This window comes from Lithobates pipiens, unplaced genomic scaffold (genome assembly GCF_037356315.1).
Source record: "Lithobates pipiens isolate NorthernLeopardFrog02 unplaced genomic scaffold, aLitPip1_a1.2 Scaffold_18, whole genome shotgun sequence".
Classification (NCBI taxonomy): Eukaryota; Metazoa; Chordata; class Amphibia; order Anura; family Ranidae; genus Lithobates; species Lithobates pipiens.
In genome coordinates, this window is record NW_027507758.1 from 285,082,017 (window position 1) to 285,103,847 (window position 21,831).

General features: G+C 39.6%; 1 protein-coding gene across 1 annotated transcript in view; it reads left to right on the forward strand.

Annotated features, from left to right (window-relative positions):
- The window catches only part of COL10A1 (collagen type X alpha 1 chain), a 150,649-nt gene that overhangs the window by 58,279 nt on the left and 70,539 nt on the right, over positions 1-21,831 (forward strand). The window contains exons 2-3 of the mRNA XM_077487084.1: positions 12,963-13,010; positions 19,083-19,239. Of these exons, the coding sequence (XP_077343210.1) occupies positions 19,098-19,239 (142 nt within the window). The 5' untranslated portion in view covers positions 12,963-13,010; positions 19,083-19,097. The remainder of the gene's footprint in view (positions 1-12,962; positions 13,011-19,082; positions 19,240-21,831) is intronic.

Consider the following 21,831-nt stretch of genomic DNA (forward strand, 5'->3'; position numbering starts at 1 on the left):
CGTAACACTGCTAAAGGGATGCAGGCCCAGCAGATTTCCTCATTGGTGCTGTGCAGCTGATAATTATGAAACCACTCCCTTTAGACCCACTGAGCACAGAGGAATAAACAGTGATTTCTTCAGAATAACAAAAGGTAGGAATCTGCAACGAAGTTTAGTAAAATCCTTGCAATGTACACTGATTACCCAGAGGGGAATGTTTTTTTTTCAAAAAAACTGGAATTACGCTTTAAAGTTAAAAAAAAAGTGGTAGAAAAACTATAATAAAATAATAAAAATAATAAATAAAAATGCCATCACACACACACACACTTATACACAAGGTGAAGATAGGAATTACATATGTGCATAAACACATATTACATCTAAAGCTGGCCATAAACCTATAGATTATCTGCAGATTTTAGATGGAAAAAGTGCAACAGATTTCTCTATGTATGCTGAACTGTGTGTATGGAGGAATCTCCCACTGGGCCAAGCTTCAGTATCTTGCTAGTCAGCCCCGCTGGCTCTTAACCTAAACAATGTCTGTACCCAATCAGAATGTAGGTATTGTGAGAGCCAGTGGGGCCGTCTAGCAAGATATGGAAGCTTGGGCCAGTGGGAGATTCTTCCATCCACACAGTTCAGCATAGATGGAGGAATCTGTTCCACTTTTTCCATCTGACCAGTGACCATAGAAAATCTGCAGATAATCTACAGGTGTATGGCCAGTCAGTCTTAGCCCCTGTACACACGGTCGGAGATTTCGACAACCAAATCCGTTGGATTTTGTCCTTCAGATTTTGTCCGTCGGATCTTGTCCGAAACGGTTGCATACACACGGTCGGACAAAGTTGTCGAAAAATCCGATCTTTCAGAACGTGATGACGTAATTTCGTTACGATGGGACTACATTCAGTCTAGTAGCCAATAGCTTTGATGTAGGAATTTGATCTGAGCATGCATGGCACTTGGTCCGATTGTGTAAATTCTCTACACATGATCGGAGTATGTCCGATCAGCCCAGTTGGTCGGGAAATATTTCCAACAAGTTGGAAAATTGGGTCCGACGGATATTCCGACGGAATCAGTCCAATGCATACCACACACAGTCGGATTATCCGACAACACGGTCCGATAGGACAAATTCCGACGGATTCTCCGACCGTGTGTACAAGGGCTTAGATATCCCCATGCACCTGAGAGGTAAGAAAATCATTTCAGAAATTATGAGCTTCAATTTTTTTTAATTCATTGCATATTTACAATTAAAGATATCTTTCTTTTTTCATTCCTCAAGTACACACAATTTTAAACCTAAAAATATTTGTTATTTATTAAGATGACACAGTCTTATCCTTTTACAATTAACCCATGTGTGGCTACTACTAGGCAGGTTGGAGATTTACAGCCATTGTACTGGAAAAGCCGTAATATCTACAATTGACTGTATCTACCCTGTTTCGGTTTTGCAAATCTCTATCAACATTTGTAAACATTGCAGAAAACCCTATTGAATTCCACGTGGATGGGGAAATAAGTCTTGTTATTTATTTCCTGTCACGTGCAGCTCTAATAATCAGGTTATTGTCCAACAAAAGGAATGGCACTGCCATGGGAAACACAAATCAGAGTCAAAATTAAAAGCATACTATTGCATATTAGCCTTTACTGAATATAGAGTATACAGAGTTGTCTGTTCTCCCTAACGGATCCAATACACACCGATAATATTGATGCACTGTGCCCACTCTTTTGTAAGAAGGGGCTGGGTAATCTATTCTTTTGGATAGAGAAGAGAGAGAGCCTAGCTGAACAGTCTCAGAAAAGCAGCTCCACTGCCCACCCTTGCCCCAGTAAAACTTGGGAATTGCAGTGCAAATGGTCCATAAGCTCCATAATGATGCCTAACATCTTGGACTTCAAATCCCATGATCCTCAGCATTCTGCATAGGAATTCATAGGCTTTTTTTGGCTATAGTTCTCCCTCTGTTGACTGGAGGGGCTAGTGCAACACAACATTCAGCATAACAGCAGAAAGTGAAAACTGATTATAAAAAAGGAAATGTCTACTTTTCCTTGTTTCTGTAATCCAGCAACTGGCTACAACAGAATACATACATATATATGGACTATTTTACCTGGAAAAATGTTGTAATTGTGCTAATGCAGTCTACTAGACAGCGTAACCACATGGGTGAACTCACTTTCTCTACTGCAGACACTTTATCACAAAAATAATCCACAGAGTAGATGGCCTTCCTGCAAAAAAGACAAAACAAGAAATAAAATATTTAACGCTCCAGTTCTCTGTGCCACTGAACACCGCTCCAGTGAAGAGAAACCAATACCTCTAGGCATGTCAATCTCATGTGGCCCCTGCTGCTGAAGGTGAGGGTGGGGGGGAGACACAGAAAACTGACACGCCAAAAAAATGTCAGTTTCTACATAGACTTTCGAGTATAACTTCTTTCAGATGGAGCAGTGTTTGGCGTGCAGCCAGGAGGAGAGGTAACTAATTAATTTCCTATTTGTAGGGAGACCATTAATTCTGATTTTGTTTTTGCAACATAATCACATTAAGCAATACAGTGTGATCACTGTCCTGCTCCTAGCCTGTACCTGGGTAGTGAATGTAAAGCAGCATACTGATGAGGTCTACACTCTACACTTCTCTCCTGAGAGTATTTTCAAATGGTTGAATGACAGCAGCATGCAATGCAATACAACACATTCCATTGTATTGCTATCTCCACAGGAGCTACTCATTGATATTGTTGTATGCAATAGGAGCCCAGTGACCCAATAATCACTCTAGGACTTGAGCTTTAATTCTGGAAAATTTTTAATGGGGAGGGGTATAAGGCATGGGATACTCCAAATTATGCTACGTTGCAGAGTGAGAGAACACGATCTTCTCTATTCTTTGGTGTCGCACTTCCCTCCTGAGATCGAAGGGAATGGCCAGATCAGGGGCCAGGGCAAAACTGTGCCCTGACACCTACATTTCCATAGCGCCTGGATCTGCTAATCATAAGACCACAGAACAATTGTCCAGACTTAGCTCCCAGATGCCTTTTAGCGAGATTCCTCTGACAGGATCCTCTGGGACGAAGTCCCTGGGTGGTTAATACAGTTGCAGGTGTAGGTCCATCAACTCTGCCACAACCAGGACCATGGTGGACATCAGCAGCACACCAAAAATGGCATCCTTTGAGGCATTAGTTACTTGGGCTGATAGAACGTCCAGACCCAACTGAACCCCTGCTATCTCCCTCTCAAACTATTTATTATCTATTCAGCCCCCTGCTGGGCACACCTCAGGGACTGGCTGAGTACCAGTCAATATGTCAGCAGCCTAATCTGACTCTCCCTTCCCTATGTTCTAGAAGCCTCCAGAATACAACTATAGTCAAACTTTGCAACCATTGAGAGTCCAAACAGACCAAAGCAATTAAGAGTTATTTCGCTTTATTACAGTGAGACTCAAATAGATTCAATTTACCTACCATCTAGCAACCTACCAAGGAGGGTGCTATGTAAGATTAAGACCTTTTTCACACCCTTGCATTTTTATGTTCATTTTGAAGGCGAAGAAATGCATATGTCATACAATTACATTGAGTCCATTGAGCCTGTTCACATCTGTCTGTTGCGTTGTTCCGCATTTGTCAGAATGAGGCATGTCTCATTTTAGATGTCTTTTCTGATCCATTGAAGAATATGTATGCGCTAAAATGCATGTATTGTGCCTTTTTTCTAAAGTGCTTGGGTTAGCATATGTCAGGTTTTCATCCCATGATTAAAAACACCTTGCCTGAAAACATGGCTTTTCTTTAGCCACATGTCAGATAAGATGGCTGCAGCTGAGGCTTTCTGTTACAGTGAGGGATGCCTGAGGGATATTTGTAGCCTCCCTCTCCATGATCCCTCTACACACTATTTCAAAGATAGACACAGAAAATAAATGATTTCCACAGTGCAGGATATATTCTTTTGCAGCAGCTTCAAACAGCAGTGTAAAATCAGCCATGTTTCCTCAACACCATATACAGAAAACATGGAAAACACATTCCCTCATGATGTCACTACAGGAAAATCATCCTCATCTGCTAAAACCAAAAATGTACAATACGCACATAAAATGCACATAAACATGTTGAGACACACATAAGAAAGCAAGATGGAAAATGCATGAAAATGAACATGGATAGATCCAGCTCCACCTAGTGCCCAAAATGAGATATGTTAGACTAATAGTGTTACTTTTATATGTACATGTATTTCAGTTTTCAAAAAATTGATTTTTCTAAATGCCAAATTTAACGGTTGATTTTAAATAGCTATGCAGTAGCATGCATTTAAAAGGGGATCAAGTCCAGAGATAAAGCGATAATTCTCCTGCTCTACAAGACTCTGGTCTGGCCGCACCTGGAGTATCCTGTCCAGTTCATGGCACCAGTCCTCAGGAAGGATGTACTGGAAATGGAGCGAGTACAAAGAAGGGCAACAAAGCTAATAAAGGGTTTGCGAGCACTGAACTTAATCTCTCTGGAGAAGAGACGCTTGAGAGGGGATATGATTTCAGTATATAAATACCGTACTGGTGACCCCACAATAGGGATAAAACTTTTTTGCAAAAGGGAGTTTAACAAGACTAGTGGTCACTCATTAAGGTTAAACCTGTTTTCTTCTAATTTTAAACTGCTTAGAGGGATATTTACTGTAAGAGCAGTAAAGAATGTGGAATTCCCTTCCACAGGAGGTGGTCTCTGCGGGGAGCATGGATAGTTTCAAGAAACTATTAGATAAGCACCTGAACGACCACAACATACAGGGATATACAATGTAATACTGACATATAATCACACACACATAGGTTGGACTTGATGGTCTTTTTTCAACCTCATCTACTATGTAAATATGTAACAATGCTATGCCTTTGGGATGTCTGTAACACTGAAACTATGAATTGTTTTGCTTTTTGATGATTTAACTTAAAGGGGTTGTAAAGGTTTGTCAATTTTTTACCCCGGGTTACCACAACCCCCTATGCCTCCCTTTGCCACCCCCGTCGGGAGAACACAATGGCTCCACAGGAGGGGTTCCCCCATCAACACTGACTGCAGGGGGGGGAATTAAAGAAATTTTCATTGCAGAAAAGAAAATTGCTCTGTCTGTGGCCGGGTTTAGGTTTTGAAACACTGTTGAAGGCTTCTGCCAACTTCTAGGAGCCTTATCGCATTTACAATACCCTAGCAATGTATAGTTTGGTCCCAAAGTGGACACACCCAGATTCTCTTGTTTTCTGTAGTTCTCAAGCTCACATAACAAAAAATTGAAAACTGGTGCCATCTAATCACGCTTTTCCTGTCCCAAAAAACACACAAACAGAAAACCTCAGTAGCTTTGATTTTCTACAATATCTTTGTCCAGGAAGTCAAAGCCAAAAAATATAGAACATTATGAAAAAAACTTTCATTTGGAGCAATTAACTTCCAGCTTTGTGAAGTGACTACTTTAATATTTGATGAATGTGAATTGGCTGTATCTGTTCATACGTGTTTTCTTTTTTGAACTGGTTTCCTAAACAGCCACACACTATTATTATGATCTGGCTGCTGCTTTTAGTAGGCAAAGACTGCAATCTGTAATACACAAACTGGACTAATGTGAAACATGCTGCCAAAGTAGTTTAGTCACAAAGGGAAAGGACTTCAGCCAATTGAAGCAGGCAGACATGAGTATGGAGCCAAGTCTGGAGCGACACCCTGCTAAGGCAGCTGACAGGGTTTTGGCCAATCCTGTATTGCCATAGGAAAGAATTCCATAAGCAGTTCCAAGAATGAGTGGTATAAAGCAGAATGATTATGTCAAAGAGGCATGTACAATGGCCAAAGCATTAGAATAGCTAAATACACCTTATAAACAGGTAAACTTTTTAGTGCATTTATTTACATTTTATCCACATACACATCCCTTTTCATTATTCAATATTCTTCATACAAAATAATGTCAAACATATTCATGATTTTTTGGGTTTGGTATGGGGAAAGATAATCTTAATGTGAATTCTATAGATGCAATGTAATGGGTGCTCTATAATTAAGTGCATCTAAACCAACCCAAGCACAGAACTGTAATTTATTGCAGCTTACTTTTCCTTACATTTGATGGCTGCTTTATTGTTTTTCCCAGGCTTTTTTTTCCACATGGTGATTCTGTCAGTTACACGCTATATTGACAACACCTACTCACTCAATCTATTAAACCTATAGAGTAGGGATCTCCAAACTATGGCCCTCCACATTCCATGAAGCATTGTAAAACTCTAACATTTACAGACAAGACTAGGCATGATGGCAATTATAGTTCCTGAACAACTGGAGGGCCATAGTTTGGAGACCCCTGCTATAGAGGAACAACTTTGTCACCCTAAGAGAGTCCCTAAGTGGGTCATAGAGGTCAACCAGACAAGGCTGATAATGGTGTCTGAGATTTCAGTATAGCAGAATGGGAATGCACAAGAAGCTACTAGCTCATTGTATTTTTTGGCAGGGTGAACAAGTATTTCCTGCACTTATAAAACACCTGTTTAAATGAAGTTCACACATATATGTGACATCACTAAGATGGGCCTTCCTCTGAGGCACTGAATATATGCACTCCAAAAGTGTGCTCCAAAAGCCCCCTCTAACAATAATGGGGCACCATGGGGAATCGTTCGCGTTAAGCCAATGAAATTTGGGGGCGAGCTAATGTGAAGAAGGACTATTGTATAGAGGTGTAGGTGCGGCGGGACGGTTTAGGTTTCACTTTCCCGGGGTGGTAACAGAAGTTATGTAGTCAGCGGAGATTCCTGTGAAGTGTTTGATTATGGTGGAACGGGAGACGCTCTGAGAAGGGGGTACAGGAGTTGGAGACACCAGCAGAGCCTATCAAAGGGACCAGGAGTGATTGTCCTGTTTGCAAGCTCGTATGATCTCCCTAAAAAGAAATCTTGGCAGCTGGTAAGCCTCACTGAATCTGGTGGTGGATAAACCTCTTTTCTCTGGGTGCACCTGCTATATACCTGAAGGGTGTTTTATGGAGTCACTGAAATAGACTTAAATTCATCATCTTGCCTTTCTCCCCTCCTTTTGGACTGTTTATGTTTTTTAAACTAACTTTATATAAATTTTTGCACTATTTTGCAGTTTTTGTTAATTTTTTGAAAACAAGATATATTATGTTATACTATGATTCTGGCACATTATAAGTTCTAGCGCAGCTTTTTCTTTTGGATAGATTTTAATAGGAAACCCCACAGAAAAAAATGGGATGTGGTTTCCACCTAACAATACATGCCAGATCATTAAGCTTGATGGGGGTCTTGTGTGGATGTCAAGGGGAACACCCCACACACACAAAAACATAAAAAACAAATGGCAAGGTATACCCCCCCTTCACCATGTTGAGGACAAGTATCCTAGTATGGTTCAGGGAAACGGACACTTGCCCCCCCCCCTCCCTTTTCTGGGTCTGCCAGACTACATGCTTGTATAAAGGTTTGCCATGAATTTTAAGGGGAAACCCGATGCAAAACGAAAGCAAAAAGGCCAGGAAAGAGGCGGAACAAGCAAGCACCCCCTTCCTAAACAAGGTCCATGGAGCAAGATCCAATGCTCTCAACATGGGGCGGGGGGGGGGGGGGGCTTACATTGCCAGGGGAACACCCTCTGGCAAAGCACCTCACCCATTGTTGATGTAGACAAGAGCCTCTTCCTCACAAACCAGTGGTAATGAAGGGCCAGCAAGCAGGTACCTTAAAATAATCTGGACCCCCCTTTAATAATAAGGGTGTCCCAAGATACCACCAGAATCTAAATAAATAAGAGGCACCTACCATCATTTGAAATAACCATTATCAGTGGGAAGCTGTCATGTACAGTAGTGGTATAAAAAAGTTCCATGATGTATATCCATTGTCAATCATGTCGTCAATGAACAACACCCGCTAAAAGAAAAAATCTTGCCTAACTCATGACATGTTTATTCTCAACAACTGCTTGGCCAATGGCCACGAATGACAGCTCCAACGATTGATAGCTGAGTTAAACAAAGGGGCTCATTCACATGAGAGGCAGTCTGTGGATGCTCCCTTCCGGGGATTCCTGGTTAGCAAATGAATGGGGCTGGTGACATCACTAGTTGCTAAGGATGTGTTGGGTAAACGGTGAAGCAGGAGGCTGCCATATATAGTACTGGGAGAAAAACCTGCTAATGTATATGATGTTTGTCTCCTGTCAAATCAGCCAGAAATCCAGCATTCCAATAAATGCTTGAACACGCAAAGTTTAGACCAAGCTGGGAGCTCATCCCTAGTTCTAACCTTTACTCACCATGCCCAAAGTTACAAACAAATGTTTTCCTAATAATTTTAAAGCGTAACTGGTATTATAGTTAAGACAATAAAATGCTAAAGTTCTTAGTACATACTTGCAGAGTTGTTTTCCAGTACAGAATCCACAAAGCCTAGTGTACTCTCAAATTTAAATGTTATCATGATCTTTAGCATGGTCCTAACTTTTCTAGAGAAAATTATAATGATGTGGATTTCAATTCCAAGTCATAGGAGTCATAAGATGCTCATGCTGAGCACACAACAGCAAAATCTAATTTCTAAAGTCTGAGCAATGTGTACAGTTGTCCTAAAGCCTTAATTGAAGCACAGGTCATTTGTTTGTTGTTGTTATATGTATTTTACCTTTTTTTTCTTTACATTTACAGCAGAAATGTAAAATGAACATTTAACAAGAAAAGAAAATGTTGTTGTCTAATAATTTTCCACAATAATTACGTAATAATTGTGCACACTAATATCTATTTTTCTGTGATAAAAAGGTAAATTTGTTTTGATTACCTGAAAGTATTGTGCACCTTTTGTTCAACAATTAAATAAATCATGAGGAATACTATTTGTCTAATAATTTTGCATGCAGTATCTTTATATTGTACAAGATTAGTGACCAATAAAATATTATGGACCATAATATAAGATTTGATGAAAGTGTTTTGTGCCCACAGCACTGATATGGTTCAGTTTAAAAGCTGAAACAGAAAAGGATCCTATTGCTTCATTTCAGCTTTTTTAATTAACCACTTGTAATTACCTAGTTGTTGAGCTATACTGTAAATGTACATGGTAATACTTCTACAGGTTCTGCAGCTACAGAAGTATTTAAGGTCTTGTAGGTTCAGAAGTCTGCAAGGTAGAAAATCAGAGACCTGATGGATCCAGATGAAAGCTTTACTCCACATTGCTATATTGTACGAATTGTATGAATGAATTGTATGTATATTGTATGAATGGTCTTATCCTCTAGGATTACTAATTTTGTCAGTCATTTGTTATGTCACTTTCTCTGTCAGAGTTTAGAAATACAGTGCTGTCAACTCTTTGCTAAATGTACAATGAAGAACCAACAACACACAGATAAGTCTTGTCACATTAGTGTGTTCCCTGTCAGCACATGTGCATAAGCAGATCCTGACTGGCTCCTAGTGCTGCCCCTCCTACCCTGAGTGTTATTGTGAAAAGAAGGACAAGTGGCCCCCATCATGGGAGATCCAGGCACTTATGCTGGTTGTATGTAAAACAATTTTTTTGTGTTTGACTTAACATCTTGTAAATAATGATAGGTTATATAGTATAAGGCTTTTTCTATCATGCAAGCCAGATTCATAATACATTTTCAAAAACTGTATGCCTATATCCAACCACTCTCATAACTCTAGACTGTCAAGTGTTGGCAGATGATGCAGTGACGTACGGGTAAGTTGTTTTGCACATCTATGCCACTTTGCTGACGTATATCGGCGTAAGCCAGTTGGCAAGTGGTTAAAGTGATTGTAAAGTCAATTTTTTTTTCTATAAAAATAACAAACAAGCTATACTTACCTCGTCTGTGCAGTGGTTCTGCCCAGAGCAGCCCAGATCCTCCTCTTCTCTTGTTCCTCTTCTCTGCTCCTGGCCCCTCCCTCCTGTTGAGTGCCCCCAAAGCAAGCAGCTTGCTATGAGGGCAACCGAACCGAGTCACAGCTCCCTATGTCCATTCAGACATGGAGACGTGGCCCAGCCCCACCCTCTCTCTCTCCTGATTGACTAGCCGAATTTGATTGACGGCAGTAGGAGCCAATGGTGCCGCTGCTGTGTCTCAGCCAATCAGGAGGGAGAGTCTTGGACAGCTGAGAAATACACGACAGAGAGTGGACAGAGATGGGGCTCAGGTAAATATCAGAGGGGCTGCTGCACACAGAAGGTTTTTTTAACTTAATGCATAGAATGCATTTAAGATAAAAAATCTTCTGACTTTACAACCCCTTTAAAATAATTTTGATGTGACTTACATATATTCACAAGCTTCTTCTGTTATGTTTCAGTGAGTTGGCTGACACATTGCAATGTGAGAAGTTCCATAAAACAATAATGTAGCATATGAAAAGCATTGGTAAAGCTACACTGTAGCAGAGGCATGCCCCAGACGTGATATAGACGTAACTATAGACTAGTGTAGGTGATGAGCGAGATATGAATGCATGAACATATAACAAAACAGGTTGCAGTTAAAAAATGGGGGGGAGGGGGGTGGTGTGTGCCCCCACAGACGCCCTTAATTATGCTGAAAAACCTGTTATGGCATGCTGGATGGTTTGATAGAAACCTAACCCCCATACAATACAGCTCCCGTTGGCTCCCATTAGGTCCAGTTTGCTTTGCACTGAAAGATGGTGTCCACATGACAATTAGCAGCTGATAGACCTTTGGGTCTATCTGGGAGATGGTGCTGGTGAGAGATCTATAATCAACCGACCATCTGAATGTGTGTGTGTCATAAAAGATTTATGTTTACTTCTAGAGGTTGCATTAATGCCTCCTTTTGCTTGATCCAATCTAGGATTGGTGACCGCTGGCATTAAGCGCACTGAGATATGTATTTTTTTTAATGTTTGATACTGTATTAAAATAACCTTTCGAATAAAGATTCAAAGTATATATCTTGACAACTCAAGTAACTGGTGATTAGAATAGTAGCTAGAGATATTTACTCCCACTGAAAGTGAGTCAACATATAATGTCAGCCCAGTAATCCGAAATGGTCTATCTCTCAATCAGCTCTGAATCCATCCCTTTGGGTCCATCTTGCTATGCAAGTATTGCTTGTGTTGTGGAAAACACTTAGCAGCTGATTGACCTCAGGTAGGGGGATCTTGTGAGAGATCAAAATCGGCCAGCTATCTGAGTGTGTATGTGTGTCCTTGACTCAATCTTGCTTAAATAAATACCTTAAATGGAACTAGCTTTACCAATGCTCTCTTCTGTCAGTATAAACATTGATATAAAGTATACAACAGAGCAATTGGATACATTTAACTCCACAGGCAGCTTCATAAAGTGAACTAGCAGGCAGACATTACAACGATCATAGGCTCTCAACCTACTAACCACTATAAGATCAATAGCACATAGATCACTGACACCTATTGGACCATCCAACCATCGAGGGGGGCTCAGGTTTTTACTGTAGTGGGTCACAGGGGGGAGGCTCTGGGCATAGTGGGATTGCTGTTAGGCGACCAGAGTGAGGTGGGTGAGAGGAGGGGGAGGAGTGTGGGGGTGAGGTTCATGGGGTGTCCCCCGAGTGTTTTTTTTCAGTGAGAAGGGGTTTCTCACCCTTGTCAATGCTTTTTGCCAATCATATGTCCAATAAATATATTTTGTTTTGAAATTGGTAGCCCTTGTAGGTGTATTATGCTTTGGTGGTTGTATGACATCATTTGCCTAGGCAAGAAAGCAGGAAATAACAAAGAAATGTAAAAAAAAGTTTAAAACAAGTAAATATTATATACTTTCTTATCTATTTACTAATTCTATCAACATGATGATTAAAAATAATCAATGTTGATTGGGAGAGTGAAGTTCCACTTTAATGCATTAGGCTTGGTTCACACTGCTGCGATCTTAAAGTCTTGTGGCTTACGGTGAGACTTTGCCAGAAGACTTGAGTATTACTTTAAGGTGCAAGTCTCCTTGAAGTAGCACAGGAACCTTTTCTAAAGTCAGAGCTAATTCAGTAGTGTTAATTAAGACCGCTCTCAATGACTAACATGGAATTTCACATGTTAGTTACGCTTTTCGGCCACTAGTGGGGTGCTTTTATCCCCCGCTAGCGGCCAAAGAAGGGGTTAAGAACGCCGTATTGCAATAGGCAGCGCTGCCCATTCATTGCAATGGGCAGCGCTGCCCATTCATTGCAATGGGCAGCGCTGCCCATTCATTGCATTGGGCAGCGCTGCCCATTCATTGCATTGGGCAGCGCTGCCCATTCATTACAATTTTGGGAGTGCTGTATATGTCTGAATGGACATAGGGAGCTGTGACTCGGCTTGGGTGTCCCCATAGCAAGCTGCTTGCTGTGGGGGCACTCTAGAGGAGGGATGGGCCAGGAGCTCTGGCAAAGAACCAGAGAAGAGGAGGATAGTAGCTGCTGTGTGAAAAACCACTGCGCAGAGGAGGTAAGTATAAAAAGTTTATTATTTTTAAAGTAAAAAAAAAAACACTTTACAATCACTTTAAGAATTAATGGCATTACGACACCACAACGCACATTATGCATGTTTTTGGCAGTTGCAATAACAAATGCGCTAACATGCAGATTCCCACAGCGCAAATATGTGATCCCAGCCTTAATGTTTTATGAATTTATTCTATAGCATAACATATTATAAGGGTACATTAATGTTAAGCAGGCTTACCTTCAGGGTAAACATTTGTGCTATGGTGAGAACTTTTACTGTTTTTCTGAATTTTTACCTGCACTTGTGTCTGACTTCACTGCTAGTTCATTCTTCATCTAATAGTGGCCAAACCCAATTAATAGTAGTGTATGCTTTACTAATAAAATCAAGAATGCATTTTATATACTTTTTTTTCTTTACAGATCAGTTGCAAGCATTTAAGAGAAGGACTTTCTCCAGCATTTGTACAAGTAAGTAATCCTTAGGTATCTGTAAACTCACCATCACCAACCATACACTGCTTAATAACATGGCTTTTGTTTCAGAAATAACAATAGACTATAGACAGTTATGCAGTATACAGGTCATAATATGAGTTAAGGAAACACAAAGGGCATTAGTGGGTGGCCTTGCGAGCACAGATTCTATTAGAAAAAGGAAAACAGCCCACACACAAGACGCAGAGCAGGAAAGCACTCACTTTCTCATAATAGAAGGCCACCCACTGATGTGTCCTTGTACAGTAGCACTTGCTTAATGTTTACATTAAAAGTTAAAGTTCTTTTATATCCAAAATATCTGCGATTTTTTATTTTTTTTAAAGGAAATGAAAAGGCACTTTATGCACTCTGTTGTAAAAAAAAATATCAGCTACATTTATAAATTATTATATGGTAAAGAATTAAGCTAAACTATGGAAATAAACTACAGACGCAAATAAATAGATGTCTAACGAAATCATTCTATCAAAGATATGAGCTTTTCCTCAGGACTTATTTATGACTGTGCCTCTCAGCCGTTTCCAACCCTAGACCACAAATGTTACGTTCTCGTAACTCTCTAGTTAAAATGAACGGCCCTTTCTTATAAGAGCAAAATTATTGTGCCAGCTTTTAGGGCTAAAAAATAAAATAAAATGCTATTGGTTACAACTTTCTGTGAACTCCTATCAAAATGTTTAAAGTATATCATTTTTTTTTCAGTACAGTAGGAAAAGGTTAAATCCTTATCATGTGTGTTTTTTTTTTGTCATCTATGTCTAATCAGGGGGATTTTTTCTTGACTTCCTGTCCAGTAGATGTAACAGGAAGCCAAAGAAAAACTCTCCAAAGTGAGGGAAATCCTCTCGTAAATAGATGTCACTGAAACAATTGTCCTCATTGGAAGATTTCCCCTCTATTCCTGGTGATAACCAAAATGTTGTATTTTCTCTCACCTTCTGTCCCCATCATAATATTCAATATTACAAACAGAAAAGTTAGCAGCAGGGACAAAGAAAACAATAGAAACTGACAAAGGCACTAACCCTTGCAGTCTCTATCCAAAACTGAAAAATAGGTTTAGGCTTTAGATTCCCTTTCATTTTGGTTCACTTTGCTACTAAGCTACCCTGTTTCCTAGAAAATAAGACATAGCGTGATTGTCGGTGATGGCTGCAATTAAAGCCATACCCCCAAATATGCCCTACCTTGTTTCCCCAAAAATAAGCCCTACCCTGAAAATAAGACCTACAAGGACTTTAACTAGGTCTTATTTGGGGGGGGGGGGGAGTAGGGCTTATATTGCAGCCATCGCCGACAATCACGTTAGGTCTTATTTTCGGAGAAACAGGGTAGTAGCAGCAATATCTTGTACCATGTTGGCTATTGTTCATTGTGGAAACTTTGGAGTTGCAACGATTCTCTTTATTGGCTAACTTCATTTATTAAAAATGCAAACACAAATGTCCATGTGCATGAGAGACTAACCCCTCATTCACTGCTTGTTTCCCTAGGCCTGACTACACCTCACTATTCAGAAACCCACTCTTTTTAATGGCCCCTGTTTAAATTTGTACGCTGAGCTGCCCTTCACTCAAAAGAGTACATAAGCATTTTTTAAAAATTGAAAAAAAATCTTTAACATATTTAGCCATTTTTGGTCCCGTAGACTTCAATGGACAATGCGAAATACACATTTGTTTTGTGCAAGGTTTCTTACCTTAATGCATTCTTTGCATTAAGGTAAAAATCCTTCTGCAAGCAAGACCCCTTAAAAGACTTACCTGTGCCCAATCTTGATTCATCCTCTTTTCTCTTTCCTTCCTCATTGGCTCAGACTCAACAGTGTGAGTCATTGGCTCCTGCTACTTTCAATCACAGCCAGGGAGGAGGGATTGGAGCTGGGGCCAAGTCATGCTCTGTGTGTTTTATGAACAAACAAAGCCGGTTCAAAAGAAAGCAGGCACGAGTGCCCCCTTAGGAAGCAGAACTCAGTGAGGCAGAGGAGCCAGGAACGCTGGTGAGGGACCTAAAAAGAGGAGGAGGGTCCTGCAGCCACAGCTCAATCCATCAAGGCCACACCCACAATGTGTTTTGCCCCGACCCCGGGGGTTTCATCATGAGCTCCATGATCAAGCCCAGGGGGCAGGGCAAAACAGGGGGCTGTAGTTTCAATGGATTGAGCTGAGGCTGCTTTTGTTTGCCTACAACATGGCTGGGTGAGGGGTACGACAGCCAGGAAACCTCATCTTATTTTGCCTGCGTGTCTTGGGTCTGAGCAAACCCATCCCCAGCCTGCACCCTTACAAACCAGTGGCATCCTAAGCCCTTGTACACACGGTTGGACATTCCGACAACAAAATCCGTCAGATTTTTTCAGAAGGATTTTGTCCTAAACTGGTGTTGCATACACACGGTCGGACAAAGCTGTTGGAAAATCAGATCGTTCATAACGTGATGACGTTCGTTCATTGCGACGGGACTACGTTGTGGCTAGTAGCCAATAGCTTTGGTCTCGTAATTTGATCTGAGTATGCGTGGCACTTTGTCCGATCGGAATTCTCTACAAACGATCGGACAAAGTCCGATCGGAACATGTTGTTGGAAAATGTTATATCCAGCTCTCAAACTTTATTGGTCGAACATTCTGACGGATTATCCGACAACATGGTCCAATCAGACATTTTCCGTCGGAATGTCCGACCGTGTGTACAAGGGCTTAGAGGGGACCTCTAAGCAATAAACTTGGGTCACAAACATTGTCTTGCATGGTACAGATTGTACAACCAGTTTGTTGAGTGTATGGTCATTTTCTACACTTGCTATACAGATATAAATCTAGTTGTACAATCTATGTTCAATATCCTTTAGATTTATCAAAATTATGTAATATATGGGCCTACCAGAATAATATTTTTATTTTGTAACCAATTAGACAGGTCTTTTAGCTGAAAAGCTGTTGGTATAGCTAAACAAGATTTCCCAGTCATATTGTAAGGCCTATAGCCAGTTTAAAGCCATAAATGTTCTTACAAAAATATCTGTACTAAACCTGAAAAGTTTAGGTTATAATATCAAAAAATTGTTAGTGAGACTGGAAAAATTCAACACTTAAAAGCTCACCTTTTTCTTTTTCTAAATTCCAGCTTCCCTATGTTCCAATATACTTTTAATGTGCCTCTACTGAAGAAAAGACAAAACTGTCTCTATATTCTAGGACAGTCCTTACCTTAATCTCCAGTTTATCCTATAGAGAACTCTTCCATTATGTCCAGGTATCTATGCCCTGTACACACGGTCAGACATTCTGACGTCAAAATCCGTCTGATTTTTTCCCACCGATTTTGTCCCAAACTTGTGTTGCATACACACGGTCGCACAAAGTTGTCTGAAAATCCGATTGTTCAGAATGAGGTGACGTCCAACACGTATGGGACTATAAAGATGCCAGTATCCAATAGCTTTCGTCTCGTAATTTATTCTTGTAATTGTCTACACGCGATCGGAATTTAAACGTTCGGATTTTGTTGTCGGAAAATTTTAGATCCAGAACTCAAACTTTGTGTGTCGGAAATTAAGATGGAAAAAGTCAGATCGAGCCCACACACGATCGGAATTTCGGGAAGTCCGATCGCACATTTTGCGTCGGAAAGTCCGACCGTGTGTACAGGGCATTAGACTAAAGCCTCGTACACACGACCGGACTTTCCGACAACAAAGCCATGGAATTTTGTTCGAAGGGTGTTGGCTCCAACTTGTCTTGCATTAACACGGTCACACAAATGTTGGCCAACAATTACAAACGTAGTGACGTACAAGAGGTACGTGATATCTCCATTACAAACGCTAGTTTTACAAGACCGAGTGCTTCTGGCTCGTCCTTGATTCTGAGCATGTGTGTTTGTACTTTGGACTTTTGTCCACACGATCGGAAAGTCCGACAACAAACATTTGTTGGCCAAAAATTTGAGAACATGCTAGCCAACATTTGTTGGCAGAAAGTCCAACAAATGTCTGATGGAGCATACACACGGTCAGACTTACTGCCAACAAGCTCACATCCAACATTTCCTGAGGGAAAATCCGATCGTGTGTACGCGGCATTAGGCTGGCCATACATTTTTAATTACCTTGTTCAATTTTCCATTAGCTTTACCAAAAACCATGTAATATGAGGTCAAAACTAAACAGCTTTCAATTGTATCCAATTAGGCAGGCCCTTGCACTACATAGTTTAAGGTAAATCTAAAAGAAAACTGTACAAGAGGATTGAACACGTATGGGCAGCCTAAGGAAGTACTTCACCAGCTGACCTCATCAAAACACACCCTGCACCTGTCCTACATCTCCAGAAGATTGCTTCTGCCAACCTCTGTAGTTACATGCAGTCATTGTCAGTGAACTCCATTCTCACTAAATACACAGCCAGTGCCTTCCTCTGCTGTTATTTTGTACCTTACCTTCATCTTGTATAGATCACTCATTTGGTGCAGAAGCTGAGCAATCACATGACAGCCTATGTAGATCAGAGCTGTATTATTGAAACCAGAAGTATGTCCCCAGAAGTCTGTTAAGCTCATCATACGCTATACAATCTGATTGTACAATATCCTTTAGATCTACTTTTAACTATGTAGTGCAAGGGTCTGTCTGATTGAATACAGAGTGACTGGATAGATAGGTGAGTCATCCTGTTATTTTGTTTTGATAAAGCTAAAGAAGATTGTACAGAAAGTGTACAATCAGATTGTATAGTGTTTGACCGCCTCTATTCCCCTAAAATGAACTAGTCAATCTTGACTGGCCGGGAGGAGAAGCAGGAAGGCAATAGTGAATAATATTTTCTCTATTGTCACACAACTGGGTGGGCTCAGAGCACAGTGCACTGTGCCACATGCCCACCCTTTTTCTTAAGCAAATTAGAGCCTAATGCTCTAATCATGTGCTTCAAAAAAAAGAAACCCCACTGACATCCATATGTGTAGATTAGGGGCCTGGCACATAGATTGGGGGGGGGGGGGTGCACCCCTAATGGAGCAGCCACCTCCTGAAGCCACAAATAATTTATTTGTACTCCTGTTCCTGGGTAGAACTTGCCAGTTCTGCTCTACCCTATAGTATAATTAAGCAGAGACTACAGTAAAACAATGGTATTTTGAAGTTTATGATGAATAGCCTTTTCAGTGTGTATTGCAAATATTACTGGCATTTTGGATAGAACAGATTTTACAGATTAGTCTTTTTTTTTCCTGGCCAATACACCTTGATTACCAATTATAAACCATCTTTCCAACCAAACATGAGTAATACCACAACAATGATAGAGGAAAGGTCTAGCCAAGCATTCCTGCATTGAGTAACTTTTTGTATAATTAGCGCTTCCCATTCAGAGGGAGGAGAATGTCTCAGGCACATTGCTATGTTTGCAGGACGCTATAAATAAATGATGCTATGAATTATTGCTAAAATTGGAAAAAATCTGACTAGTGTATCTTCAGCTCTTAGAACAACTACCTTAGCATTTAGGCTATTCTAACATTTAAATGTGGCAGGTTTTAGAAATTGAGAAAAGTGCATTTGATGAACAGGAATCAAAAGCAGACAGCAGCAGCAAAGTACATTCTATGCTGATGACAGCAACTTGTAAACCTAGGTAATTTTATATTGCTTACTACGTTTAACATGTTTTTTTTTTTTCTCTCTAGATTTTTTTTCCCCTAGTTGTGTCAGAACTTATAAAGCATGCTTCAGGGAACTGTCAGTTATTAGTCTGAACAGCAGTGAAATTGCAGAACAGAAACAGACCCATTTTTTTTTATATGCTTGATTCAAACATACTTGATCATTTCCAAAACACCACACCGGAGGTAGAATATCAAAGCCCTACTGGAATGTAGCTAATATGTACATGGATGTTTGACCTCTACTGAGCACTGAAACTGTTAGCTTCCATTATCTTAATATTAAAATACAAGTGATATTTTACAATTTAAGAAGTAAAAAAAAAACGAAATCATAATTTATTGTGGAATGGAATGTAAGTGAGATTATTTTTCAATGCAGAAAAGTCCTGGCAACATGCATTTACACACCAGCATCTTCTTGTTCCTGGTTTCTCCAAATTTTGTCTTCATGTCTGGCTATTTTCCTGAGAGGCATCCAAAGCAGTCCAGTGTGAAAGGACCACCACCATTCCTGCCATTCAATACAAAAAGTCAAGGTAAGAGGTTTTAAATGATGCTTTATCATTAGACATCACCGCTTTTTTTATACTCTGTCACTAACTTACTACGTTATAACAGACTCAGCCATTACTGTTGTTAAAATTGCATCTAAATCTTTTAACATGCACAAGTATTCCAAAGCTGTTTATTCCTGCTAATGTTCTTTTTATGGATACCTCCAGGTAAACTTACTGTATAAATTACTTTATTTTATTACTAGGTTACTTTTTTTTTAATATAAATTATCTATATATTACATTAGTTAACTCATAAAATAAACATAACAAATCATGCAATCCTTGTACAGTTTATTCAGCTAAATCTTAGCCCTGATACAAAATTACTTATCAATTTCAAATTAACAAAAGTGACAGTAAAACTTTTGGCTCTTGCATTTGCACATCTACTTGGTGGAACAAAAACAAATTGTAAATGTAGAAGAACTAGGGATACAAAACGTACAATCATACTGTATGTGAAAAAAAAAAAAAAAGCTGTATTGTTAAAATTATTTCATGATCAATGATATGATGATATGAATGCTGTATTTTTTCTGAAGGTCATATATTTAAAGTGTGAAAATAGGAGAGCAAGATTGTAAATTCTTGTTAGTTTAGGATATGTTCAATGAAAAGAGAAAAATATAAAAAGATGTTTTGTACGGATCAATTGAAATAAATAGGAAAATGAGGATAGGACGTACTAGCGGTATAAGGAAACAAAATTGTAAAATATATACTGATGCTGTAACTTGGTCTGTTATAACTTGGTCTGCTATATTGAAATATGTCAAATAAAGAAATAAAGTTAAAAAAAAAAAAAGGATATGTTCAATGACCACCTTAAAATGTAAAAATGATATAACAAACATAAAAAAAAAAAATGAAAAAGACAATATAGTGTACAATGTGGGGTGTGTCTTGCATATCAGTCTATAAAATGAACATAAAACTCCATTAATTCTTGAATAAATATCAAAAACTGTAATCTAATTTTACAGAAGATCTGTAACAAAAGTTATTTATAATCATAAAAAATGTATCCACGTAAGCAAATTGCATTTTATATATGATTATAGTTAAGTAAAATAAAAGATCAATATATGTTGTAACATGCTGAAGTGTATGAAAAATGCTGACAATGCAAACAAGTATTTTTAATTAACTGTTAAAACTAATACAAATAATTTTAAAAAGTTTTTTTTTCCAGCCTGCGTTGCATACAAACTAACAACTGAAAGTGCTGCATAGTAACAATTTAATGCATGCATGCATGCATGTGGTGATAAATAAATATTAATGTCTTTACATCTGTAAAGCATAAACAAGACACTTTTTAAACCAGCAAGGTGTTTAAGTTTTTTTTTATTGTGTCAACGGTAAATACACCAAATTCCTAAGCTCAACTCCTGGCATTAGTGTGGCTTTCCTCAAGTTGCTCCTGTTTCCTTGTACAAATAAAAAAAAAATAAAAAATACTAGTCTGTTAACCAATTGCCAACCACACTGGCCCTTATGTGTTTATCTGTACAATGGTTGCAGAGATATTATGACAGGTAGTGTGGTGATTGGTGAATGCTTAATCTATTTTACAAAGCAACTGTGGAATATGCTGCTGCTATATAAATGTATTAATGTTGATGTATACTAAAACAGCTATTACCACATTACCACATTGCTACACTAATGCCGCGTACACACAACCAAACTTTCCGGCAGACTAGGTTTGAAGGGATTAGTCCGTTGGACAATCCGATCGTGTGTGGGCTAGTCCGATCAAAGAAAAATCAGACGGACCGAGAAATAGAACATGTTTCAAATCTATCCGACGGACATAATTGCGACGGACTAAAATCTGGAAAACTGTTCGTCTGTGTGCTGGTCTGACGGACCAAATACAACCTCAAGTGAAGCTATTGGCTACTGGCTATTGAACTTCCTTGTTTAGTCCCGTTTGCATCATCACGTTCAAAACGAACAGACTTAGGAATGGACTTAGTCCATTCATGTGTGGCCAAGTCCATTAGTTCGGAAAGTCCGTTGGAACTCTGCCGAAAGTCCGTCGGACCTAGTCTGCCGGAAAGTCGGGTCATTTGTACGCGGCATAATTAAATTACCTCTTTCAAAAAATTTTGCCTTTGAAACATAAGTACTGTGTTAATGTGGCCCTACTCTGCCACCTTTAGTTTCTAGACCACTCTGGCCCTCCTCAATTACTCTCTGTTAATGCGAGCCCACTAGTACTGTGACCCTTCTGCTAGTATAAGCCTACTGGTAAGGTTACTTCAGTAATTATTTATTAGGAGCCTTCAGGTAATGTAGCATTTGTTCATATAATGGCATGTTTCTTTGGGTGAACAGATCAGCATTCAAGATAAGTGAGTTAATGGGCACCTTGAGTTGCACTGTCTATAGCAGGGGTCTCAAACTGGTGGCCCTCCAGCTGTTGCAAGAACTACGAGCCCCATCATGCCTCTGCCTGTGGGAGTCATGCTTGTAACTGTCAGCTTTGCAATGTCTCATGGGACTTGTAGTTTTGCAACAGCTGGAGGGCCATCAGTTTTAGACCCCTGGTTTATAGTCACTTCC